Source organism: Chiloscyllium punctatum, chromosome 5, assembly GCF_047496795.1.
Source record: "Chiloscyllium punctatum isolate Juve2018m chromosome 5, sChiPun1.3, whole genome shotgun sequence".
Classification (NCBI taxonomy): Eukaryota; Metazoa; Chordata; class Chondrichthyes; order Orectolobiformes; family Hemiscylliidae; genus Chiloscyllium; species Chiloscyllium punctatum.
Window position 1 is genome coordinate 52514675 of NC_092743.1, and position 12582 is coordinate 52527256.

The 12582-nt window shown below is 44.3% G+C and overlaps 1 protein-coding gene across 1 annotated transcript in view; it reads right to left on the bottom strand.

Annotated features, from left to right (window-relative positions):
• The window catches only part of lrrcc1 (leucine rich repeat and coiled-coil centrosomal protein 1), a 179201-nt gene that overhangs the window by 7015 nt on the left and 159604 nt on the right, over window positions 1-12582 (bottom strand). Inside the window, exon 19 of the mRNA XM_072570311.1 lies at window positions 10115-10250. Coding sequence (XP_072426412.1) covers window positions 10115-10250 — 136 coding nt within the window. The remainder of the gene's footprint in view (window positions 1-10114; window positions 10251-12582) is intronic.

Consider the following 12582-nt stretch of genomic DNA (forward strand, 5'->3'; position numbering starts at 1 on the left):
AGGCAGACTTCAGGATATGCTACAACACAGTTGCCAAGCAGAGGCTAATAGCCAAGTTTGGTACCTATGAGGATTGCCTCAACCGGGATCTTGAGTTCATGTCACGCTACAGGTGACCCCATTGCACAATACACTCTCACACACACACAGACCCTCTTTCATACACATGCTGTCTCTCAGACACAAACCACCAGACTCACGCACAATCCCTCTCACAGGCATATACTCCATCACACGCACACGCACACTCACACTCACTCTCTCTTCCCCTCACACACACACACACACACACACATATATATGTCTATGGGGTATATTTGTATATGCAGATACATCCTACTTTGTTCAAAAAGTACACATTCTGTAGGCAGTCAGTCCAGGTGAAATTTTATAAATTTCTACTTTGACAATCGAACCAGTCTGACTCAAGGCTGGAATATAGACAGACTCTAACCTCACACCTTTAATGCATCTGAGCTGAAATGTTACCTTTTTAATAAAATCTTAAGTTATCTCGGGAATGTGACTTGAAAGGAATTCTGGGATTTATACATTAATGAATCAAAACCTGCAACCCGTTTTAAATGATTAAAGACTTAACAGCAATCTAGGTTTGTTCAATGCATCACATCAGTTGTGTGACACTTTGATTTTTTAACTAGAAATCTGTATCCCTTGTTCCTGCCCCACTGGCTAGCTGACGAAGAAGCAGCACTCTGAAAGCTTGTACTTCCAAATAAACTTGTTGGGCTATAACCTGGTGTTGTTTTAACTTTGTTCACCCCAGTCCAACACAGGCACCTCCACATCATTGGTATTCAAAATCTCATTGAATGAAGAAAAGTATCCTATTTACCTCCTTTTTCACCTTGTCTAACTGTTATGTCAAATTCAGGAGCTCTTGACATGTATTCTGAGGTATTTCTTTCCTCTGCCGCTCTCAAACCCTCCCATTTATCATGTATTCACTAACTTTATTTCATCTCCCCAATAACATAACGTTGCACTTCTGCAGGTTAGACTGCATGTGCCACTTATCCATCCCCTCAATCAAACCTGCAGTTAATAGCCACTGTCTTCACCATCAATTATATGGCCATATTTTGACCATCTGCAAACTTCCCACACTTCAGTCTAAGTCATTAACATACACCACAACCAGCAAGAGACCCAACACTGAGCCCTGTAGACCACAACTGGAAATCACTTTCCAATCACAGAAACACCCATCGACATTGCCCTTTATTTCTTGACACTGAGTCAATTTTGGTCTGCCTTGTCACATATCTCTGCATCACATAGGGTTTCATTTTTCTGCCATTGGATTGAATGTTTTATGTCTCATTCTGGTTGAAAGAAGTCAGGAAAAGCAAGTCAATATTCCTGGCGATATGATTTTCATACAAACATTGCGCAGAATAAAAAAAAGACAAACAAGAACGTTACCAGGGATTGAACATAGTAGGTATGGGGAAAGGTTGAAGAGGCTTGAATAGGTTTCCTTAGAGCACAGGAGGCTGATGAATTACTTAATTGATTTGTACAAAATAATAAGGGGCTGAGGTAGAGGGGACAGGGAAGATCTGTTTTCCTTAACAGAGACGTCGGTTATGAGTGGACACACATTTATGGTGATTGGTAGAACAATTAGAAGAGACATGAGGAAAAGGATTTCCAGAGGGTGGCTGGAATTTGCTGACTAGTTTAAATATATTCTATATCAATCTGTTCAGAGATGTCACAACTGATCTCTTGCAGCAGATGAGACTTGAACCCAGGTCTCCTGGTCCAGAGGTAGGGACATTATTCTGTGTCACAAGAGCCCCGGAGAAAAAAAAACTTTCAATAATTTCTTATTTCTGTGCAATACTTGATGATTTTTTTTGTTAAAACTGAAGACAGAACAGGATATCCTAGCCAATGTTTCTGCTTCAACAAACACCACCGAAAATGGATTCTCTGGCCATTTATTCATTTGAGTGTTTTGAGGTCTCGCTGTGTATATTTTGGCTGGTATATTTATTTAGTTAAAAACTGTAACAATGTCTTAATAAGCAGAGAAAACAGGAGTAAGGCATTAAAAATGATTATTCAACTCAGTTTCTGTTCTCATTTCTCCCCAAACCGTGACACTTAAGAAAGAAATGCATCCAAGTCCTTCTTGAAAGCATTCAATATTTAGGTCTCAGCCACTTTCTCTAGGCTCATCATTCAATGGATAAAGAAATTTTTCTTCATCCCAGTCCTAAATGGCTTACCAACAATCTTTAGACTGTGACCCCTGGTTCTGGATTCTCTGGTGTTCAGGCACACCTTTCCTGCATTTATGCTGTCTTATCCTGTTAGAATTTTATAGGCTTTTATGACATTCCCTCTCATTCTTCTAAACTCCAATAAATATTGTCCTAACCGATCCAGTCACTCTTCATATGTCAGTCCTGTCATCAGAAATCAGTCTAGTAAACCTTTGTTGCATTCTCACTGTAACCAGAACATTTTTCCTTTGATAAGGAGACCAAAACTACACACATATTCAGGCATGGTATCACCAAGGCTCTGTACAATTCTAGCGAGAGAATCCTGCTGGAGTTCTCTCGCAATGAAGGCCAACGTAAGTTTTGCTGTCTTCACCATCTGATGTTCCTGTGTGCTTACTTTCAATGACTGGAGTACAAGGACACCAACGCCTCACTGCACATTCTCCTTTCTCAATTTATAGCCATTCAGATAACAATCTATTTTCCTTTTTTGTAACCAAAGTGGATAACTTCACATTTATTCATATTACACTTCATCTGCCATGCATTTGCCCATTCAATCAACTTGTCTAAATCACACTGAAACATCTCTGCATTCTCCTCACAGTTCACCCTCCCACAGAGATTTGTCTCATCTGCAAATCAGGAACTCTAACATTTAGCTCCCTTACGTAAATCATTAATATAAATTGTATTAATATATATTAATAGCTAAGGTTCAAGCACTGAACCCTGTGATGCCCACTAGTCACTGGCTGCCTCTCGGAAGATGACCGTTTATTTTTACTGAATGAGACAATGGCTGATCAGCATTTATTGCCCATCCCTAGTTGCCCTTGAGAAGATGGTGGTGAGCTGCCTTCTTGAACAGGTGCAGTCCATGCACTGTAGGTTGATCCACATTCTCCGAGAAAAGGCATTCCAGGATTTTGACCCAGTGACAGTGAAGAAATGGTGATATATCTCCAAGTCCGGTCAATGGGAACCACTAGGATGTTGATAATGGGGGATTTAGTGATGGTAATAAAATTGAATGTCAAGGTATGGTGGTGAGATAGTATTTTATTGGAAGTGGTTATTGCCTAGCATTTGTCTGGCAAGAAGCCTACTTGCCACTTGTCAGTCCCAAGCCTGGATATTGTCCACATCTTGTTCCATTTGAATATGGGCTGCTTCAGTATCTTAGGAGTCACAAGTGGTACTGAACATTGTGCAATCATTGAAGAGAAATCAGAGTTAATGTTTTGGGTCCGGTGATCCTTCCTCAGAACTGAGCCTGAAACGTTAACTCTGATTTCTCTTCACAGATGCTTCTGGACCTGCTCAGCTTTTCCAGCAACTTCTGTTTTTGTTTCTGATTCACAGTTCTTTTGATTTTTATTGTCCAATCATTGGTGAACATCTCCACTTCTGACATTTTCATGGAGGGAAGGTCACTGACGAAGTAGATTAAAATGGCTGGGCTGAGGACACTACCCCGAGGAACTCCTTCAGAGATGTCCTGGAGCTGAGAGGACTGATCTCTAACACCCACAACCATCTTGCTCTGTGCCAAGTATGACTCCAAGTGGAGTTTTCCCCCTTTGAGTTTATCCATTGATTCCAGTTTTGCTAAGCTTCCTCAATGCCACACTCAGTTAAATGCAGCCTTGTTATCAAGGGCTGTTAGTCTCACCTTACCTCTGGAATTCAGCTCTTCTGTCCATGTTTGAACCAAGACGGTAATGCAGTCAAGAGCTGAATGGTCCTGGCAGAACCCAATAGGGCGTCAGGGACCAGATTATTGCAAAGCCAATATTGCTTGATAGCACTGTTGATGACATCTTGCATCACTTTATTGATGACTGGGAGTAGACAGGTGGGACAACAATTAGCCAGGTTGGATTTGTCCTGCATTTTGTATATAGAATATACACTTGGGCAATTTCAAATACAGTAGCCTTTGTTGTCACACATACTCAACGAGGATAGTGAAATGTTTATACATCGCCAATTGCAGTGCCAACTTAGGTACAAAAATATCTAGGCACCGGTTCTTTTATTACAGAAATAAAATGTCCAGCATTACAGAAAATAGTTCAGTACAGCAGATCACGCTGGCATTTAGCTTCCAAACTGCACTGGGCCCTGGCTCCACACAGTGCTGCTGACATGCCACACTGAGAGGCTGCTGCACCGGGTCGGGAGGTAGCTACGGGAGGCTGCAGCACCAGGCTGGGAGTTGCTGCTGGAGGCCAGGACTCAAAGGGAGAAAAAAAAAAGGAAGAAGAAAACACTCTGAGGAAGTAAAAGAGAAGAGAAGGAAAAAAACAAGCGGCATGGGCAGAGTGGACAAGCTCCCTCTGGAGCATCCTACTCTGCTGCCATCTTGCAACACATCTCATTTTCCACATTATCGGGAAGGTGCCTACGTTGTAACTGTATTGGAACAGCTTTGCTAGGGTGTGAAAAGTTATGGAGCACAAGTCTTCAGTACTATTCAGTACCATTGCTGGAATGTACTCAATTTTCTATATGACAACTAGTTTCCTATCCATGACAGTACAGTACTCCCAATCGCATGCACTTTAACCTTACATCTCCTTTACAAGATCTTATCAAATTCTTAAAGTCTAAATAATCTACATGCACCATCTCGCTACCATCATCTCCACTAGTTACATCCTCAAAAGGTTCCAGTAGATTTGTCAATTATGATTTCCCTTTCATTAATCCATGTTGATTCTGCCTAATGCTATCAGTTTTCTCAATGTTCTAGAGTCTGTAGAATTTGAAAGCTGACCACCAAAGCATCCATTATGTTTAGGCCCACTTCCTTAGACTACCTGGCCTTTAATCTCATCAATTTTCCCAATACTATTTCCCTATGAATACTGATATCCCTTAGATTTTCCATCTATTAGACTCTGTGATCCTAAACATGCTTGAGACGTGATTTGCGTTCTCCTTTGTGAAGGCAAAGCCAAAATATATATTTAGTTGGTTTGCTATCTCTTTTTTCCTCATTATAACTTCCCCTGTCCTGATTATAATGGATCTAAATTATAGAGTGAATCATAGAGATGTACAGCATGGAAATAGACCCTTTGATCCAACCTGTCCATGCCGACCAGATATCCCAACCCAATCTAATCCCACCTGCCAGCACCCGGCCCATATCCCTCTAAACCCTTCCTATTCATATACCCATCCAAATGCCTCTTAAATGTTGCATTTGTACCAGCCTCCACCACTTCCTCTGGCAGCTCATTCCATACACGTACCACCTTCTGCGCAAAAAAGTTGCCCCATAGGTCTCTTTTACATCTTTCCCCTCTCACCCTAAACCTATGCCGTCTAGTTCTGGACTCCCCGACCCCTGGGAAAAGACTTTGCCTATTTACCCTATCCATGCCCCTCAATTTTGTAAACCTCGAAGGTCACCCTCAGCCTCCGATGCTCCAGGGAAAACAGCCCCAGCCTGTTCAGCCTCTCCCTATAGCTCAAATCCTCCAACTCTGGCAACAGCGTTGTAAATCTTTTCTGACCCGTTTCAAGTTTCACAACATCTTTCCGATAGGAAGGAGACCAGAATTGCACGCAATATTCCAACAGTGGCCTAACCAATATCCTGTACAGACGCAACAAGACCTCCCAAACTCCTGTACTCAGTATTCTGACCAATAAAGGAAAGCATACCAAATGCCTTCTTCACTATCCTATCTACCTGTGACTCCGCTTTCAAGGAGCTGTGAACCTGCACTCCAAGATCTCTTTGTTTAGCAACACTCCCTAGGGCCTTACCATAAAGTGTGTAAGTCCTGCTAAGATTTGCTTTCCCAAAATGCAGCACCTCGCATTTATCTGAATTAAACTTCATCTGCCACTTAGCCTATTGGCTCATCTGATGAATAGCCTGTTGTAATCTAAGGTAACTTTCTTCGCTATCCTCTACACCTCCAATTTGCAGATGACACCAAAACTCACTAACTATATCCCTTATGCTTGTATCCAAATCATTTCTATAAATGACGAAAAGTAGCAGATCCAGCACCGATCCTTGTAGCACTCCATTGGTCACAGGCCTCCAGTCTGAAAAACAACCCTCCACCACCCTCCATTTCCTCTGCCCCAAAGCTCTTCAACCATGTCCTGAAACAAACGCTACCACAGCCACATTTGCTATCTCAGTGCCTGCCTCCATAACCAACTCATCCCACACGGACTCCAGACCACCTTTAAACCAGCAGAGTTCGGAACCAAACAGGAAAAATAGTACAGACTACAGATTCAAAAACACCAGCAATGGTTCTCCCTCAAGATCCTCTGCTCCATGCTCGCAGCAATGCACCGCCAGCACCTAACCTCTTTACAGTCAGCTCTGCCTCAGCTGAGGGCCACACTCTCTCAGAATTGCAAAGGACCCAACTCTGTACTACATCCTCAGGAGAATTCATACTCTCAACAAATAGTATTTCAACACCGTCTCAAACATCAAAAACTGTAAGTACAACAAACTTTTATCTACCCACCTCCAAAACCAGCGCTCCTCAAACATTCCAGTAGATTCCCCCGGCCTCTGGAACTGCTCAGACACCATTAGCCATGCGGCTCGTGCAGCCACCATACCCACGCTGATTGACAATGTCACTTCCGCCCCCATCATGGCCGCTTCCAAAGACACTTCCGCCCCTCACAATTCCTCATGGACCACATGTGACATCACTTCCGCCCCTCACATCATCGCTGATCTCACACGCTCAGTGACTTCCACCCCCCCCACTGCCATGTTTGCCACCACTTCCGCCCCCACCGGCATTCTGCTGACACGCCCCCCATAGATCCCACTGCCACCATCTCCACCCCCCAGAATCCGGAGGGGAACACCACCCCTGCTCATGACTCCACCCCCATTCCCCCACCACCACACCCAATCCAGTTACCAGCTCCGCCCCCACTCCCAGCTCCACACTCACACCAGATCCCAGCTCCCAGCCCTGCCGAGTTTTCACCATTCCCCCTGACCTCCCCCTTACTGAGCACGAACAATCAGTCCTCAGCAAACGGCTCGTCTTCATCCCCCTCCGCCCATGCATCAATGAATTTAATACACGCCGTGACGTCGAACACTTCTTCCACTGCCTCCGAGCTTACTTTCATAATCAGGACTCCTGCCCACCTTCTGAGGACTCCTTCATTCACCTCCAATACACTGCATCCACCTGGACACCCCTTGCTGGCCCATTACCCACCCTCTACCTCTTCATTTCCAACTGCCGCTGGGAGATTAACCACCTCAACCTGTTTACCCCCCTTCCCCACTCTAACCTCTTACCCTCACAATGCGGAGCCCTCCAATACCTCTGCTCCAATCCCAACCTCACCATCAAGCCAGCAGTTAAAGGGGGCACAGTGGTAGTCTGGCGCACTGACCTCTACACCGCTGAAGCCAAATGCTAACTCGAGGACACCTCTTCCTACCGCCCCCTCAACCATGACCCCACCCCCTATCACCAAACCATCATCTCCCAGACCATACAGAACCTCATCACCTCAGGAGATCTCCCATCCACAGCTTCCAACCTCATAGTCCTGGAACCCCGCACTGCCCGCTTCTACCGCCTTCCCAAGATCCACAAGCCTGACCACCCTGGCCGACCCATTGTCTCAGCATGCTCGTGCCTCACCGAACACATTTCTACCTACCTCGACACTGTCCTATGCCCCCTAGTTCAGGAACTCCCCACATACGTTTGAGACACCACCCATGCCCTCCACCTCCTCCAAGACTTCCATTTCCCCAGCCCCCAATGCCTCATCTTCACCATGGACATCCAATCCCTCTACACCTCCATCCGCCATGACCAGGGCCTCCGTTTCTTCCTCTCCCAACATCCCCAACAGTACCCTTTCACCGACACTCTCATTCGTCTTGCTGAACTGGTCCTCACCCTTAACAATTTCTCCTTCGAATCTTCCCACTTCCTCCAGACCAAAGGGGTAGCCATGGGCACCTGTATGGGCCCCTGCTATGCCTGTCTCTTTGTTGGCTATGTAGAACAGTCCATCTTCCGTAATTACACCGGCACCACTCCCCACCTCTTCCTCCACTACATTGATGACTGCATTGGCACCACCTTGTGCTCCCGCGAGGAGGTTGAGCAATTCATCAACTTCACCAACACATTCCACCCTGACCTTAAATTTACCTGGAACATCTCTGACACCTCCCTCCCCTTCCTGGACCTCTCCATCTCCATTAATGACGACCGACTTGACACCGACATTTTTTACAAACCCACCGACTCCCACAGCTACCTGGTGCTCACCTTTCACCCTACCAACCTTCGCATAAACCAAATCATCCGCCGACATTTCCGCCACCTCCAAATGGACCCCACCACCAGAGTACATTTCCCTCCCCACCCTTTCCAGCTTCCGCTATGACCGTTCCCTCCGTGACTACCTGGTCAGGTCTACGCCCCCCTGCAACCCACCCTCCCATCCTGGCACCTTCCCCTGCAGGAATTGCAAAACCTGCGCCCACACCTCCTCCCTCACCTCCATCCAAGGCCCTAAAGGAGCCTTCCACATCCATCAAAGTTTTACCTGCACATCCACCAATATCATTTGTTGTATCTGTTGCTCCCAATGCGGTCTCCTCTACACTGGGGAGACTGGACGCCTCCTAGCAGAGCGCTTTAGGGAACATCTCTGGGACACCCGCACCAATCAACAACACCGCCCTGTGGTCCACCATTTCAACTCCCCCTCCCACTCTGCCGAGGACATGGAGGTACTGAGCCTCCTTCACCACCGCTCCCTCACCACCAGACGCCTGGAGGAAGAACGCCTCATCTTCCACCTCGGAACACTTCAACCCCAGGGCATCAATATGGACTTCAACAGATTCCTCATTTCCCCTTCCCCCACCTCACCCCAGTTCCAAACTTCCAGCTCAGCACTGTCCCATGACTTGTCCTACCTGCCTGTCTTCTTTTCCATCTATCCACTCTACCCTCCCCCCTAACCTATCACCTTCATCCCCTCCTCCACTCACCTATTGTACTCTATGCTACTTTCTCCCCACCCCCACTCTCCTCTCACTTATCTCTCCACCCTTCAGGGTCTCTGCCTGTATTCCTGTAAAACATCGATTTTACTGCTCCTCGGATGCTGCCTGAACTGCTGTGCTTTTCCAGTACCACTCTAATCGAGACTCTGGTGTCCAGTATCTGCAGTCATTGTTTTTACCTCGCTGATCTTTGAGGGGCACTATTCTCTCCCTAGTTACCCTTTTGTGCTTAAATTGTCTTCATTAATCTTTCTCCGTTCCCAGTAAGCTTACTCTGGTTCTGTTTTCCCTCTGTTAATCAACCCTTTGTCCTCCTTTAATGAAATCTAAACAGCTACCGATTCTCAGGTCAGTTGGTTTTGTTTTTGCCGAATTGTATGGCCTTTACTTGGATCTAATACAATCCTTAATTCCCAAAGTTAGCCATGGTATGGCCACCTTTCCCATCTTGTTTATGTGCCATACAGGAATTAACAAAAACAGAAATTACTGGAGAAACTCAGCAAGTCTGTCAACATCTGTGGAGAGAAAGCAGAATTAATGTTTTAAATCCAGTGGCTCTTTTCAGAACTGCTTGCATTTTCTCTACGCACTCGATAAATGCTTGCCATTGCCTATCTACCCTGTAACGCTCCCCCATTTGATCATAGCTGGTTTGCACCTCATACCATTGTTTCTTCCTTTACTTAGATTCAGGATCCCCGTAATCCATTGATTGCAAAACATTTTGGAACATCCTTGAGATATGATTAAGTTTTATATAAAGTCATTCTACCAGTGTATAAAGAAGGGAAAGTGTTACCTTTTCTTTTGCTGCTTCAATTTCCTTTTGCTTTTCATTGCTCAGTTGTGTAAGTTGGGCCTGTTGAGCTACCTGTACGGTCTCAAGCTGATGTCTGAAGGCATTATCCATGGAATGAATTTTTTCTGCTGCAGCCCTGAGTGATTTTGAACAAATGTTCTGATATAATAAATATGTCAAAAAATTGCTTGTTTACCAATATCAAAACTCAAAAATGCAAAACTCTTGAAAGTACAGGCAGCAAAAGTTTTGAGAATTCAATACATGAAGATATACAATAGTAACGCAATACTTTAACAGTGAATAGTAATGAATAAATTACTAATAAAATACAATCTATTGTAAAGCAAAACAATCCAGATGTTTAAAGTTGTTTTAAAGGAGCAGGAGTCGAACAGTTGGCCCTCAAACCAGCTCCACTGTTCAATAACATTGTGAAGGATTTGACTGCTCCACCTTCCTGGCTACCCCTGACAACCTTTCATCCTCTTGATTAACAAGAATCGATCCACTTCATTTGTGAGGTTGCCCATTTTGTAGCAATAATGGATAGACCAGGTCACGTTCTAGATGGTATGAAGTTAAATACAGTGGATGTCCAAAGACAGACTTAGGGCTTCAGATGCATAGATCTTTAAATTGTCACCAACAAGTGCAGAAATTAATCAAGAAGGCTAATGTCTAAAGGACTGGAGGACAAGGATGTAGAAGTTATACTGCAGTTATACAAAATTCTAGTTTGACCCCACACAGTGTAATACTTTCAGCAGATCTGGGGGCTATACCTTAGGAAGGGTATACTGGCTTGGAGGAGCACAATGTAGGTTTAGAAGAATCACACTTAGACTTCAGCGTTACAAGGATAGCTTATAGAGTTAGACAATAGACAATAGACAATAGATGCAGGAGTAGGCCATTCTGCCCTTCGAGCCTGCACCGCCATTCAATATGATCATGGCTGATCATTCCTAATCAGTATCAGTTTAGAAGGTTAAGGGTGATCGGATCTGAGCTTTCAATATATTAACAGGAAAAAACAGGGTAGATGAAGATAAACTGTTTCCATTAATTGCGGATTCTAGACTAGGAGGTACAGTCTGAGAATTTGGGCCACACCATCAGGTTAGAAGTGTAGAAGGACTTCCTTCACATAAAGGGTGGTAGGTGATAGGAATTCTCTTCCACAAACAGCAGTAGATTCAGGATGAGATAATAATTTTGCTTAACAAAAAATTAACTAAGTAATATGGAATAAGGCCACAGATCACCCATGATCTCACTGAATGGTGGAACAAACTCAAGGGGCTGAATGGCCTTCTCCTGTTCCTGTATTCCCAGGTACTTCTACCTTAATAACATTCAAGTACTTTGTTTTCAACACATTTCAGGATGGAAGTTCCAAAGACTCACAACAATCAAAAGAAAAACACTTTCACTAATCACTGCCTTAAATGAGCAGCCATTATTTTAAAACATTGCCCAATTCTAGATTCTCTACAAAAATGTCAAGATCAGACAGGATGTAACATATGCCTGATGAAGGGCTTTTGCCTGAAATGTCGACTCTCCAGCTCCTCGGATGCTGCCTGACCTGCTGTGCTTTTCCAGCACCACATTCTCTACTATACATGTTTCAGCCTAGTCACTGCTGAATCTACTAAACTTCAGCAAATACATGTCCAACTCGTCAACCTTTCCTGATTAAACAACCCACCCATTCCAGGAATTAATCTTACAAACCTTCTTTGTCCCGCTTCTAAAACATTTGTATCCTTTTTGCAAGGTTTGTAAAGGTTTGTAGCTCAGGTTGAGGTTTAGGGTGTAGATTTGCTCGCTGAGCTATAGGTTTGATATCCAGACGTTTCATTACCTGGCTAGGTTACATCATCAGTGGTGACCTCCAAGTGAAGCGAAGCTGTTGTCTCCTGCTTTCTATTTATATCTTTCTCCTGGATGGGGTTTCTGGAGTTTGTGGTGATGTCATTTCCTGTTCATTTTCTGAGGGGTTGATAGATGGCATCTAGATCTTATGTGTTTGTTTATGGCGTTACGGTTGGAGTGCCAGGCCTCTAGGAATTCTCTGGCATGTCTTTGCTTAGCCTGTCTCAGGATAGATGTGTTGTCCCAGTCGAAATGGCACTCCAACCACAACGCCATAAACAAACACATAGATCTAGATGCCATCTATCAACCCTTCAGAAAACGAACAGGAAATGACATCACCAGGAAACCCATCTAGGAGAAAGATATAAATAGAAAGCAGGAGACAACAGCTTCACTTCACTTGGAGGTCACCACTGATGATGTTACCTAGCCAGGTAATGAATCATCTGGATATCAAACCTACAGCTCAGCGAGCAAACCTACACCCTAAATTTGTATCCTTCTTTAAATAAGGAGACCAATACTGTATTCACCAAAGCCATGTATAAATAAAGTATAACCTCCCTATGTTTTTTAATCATTTC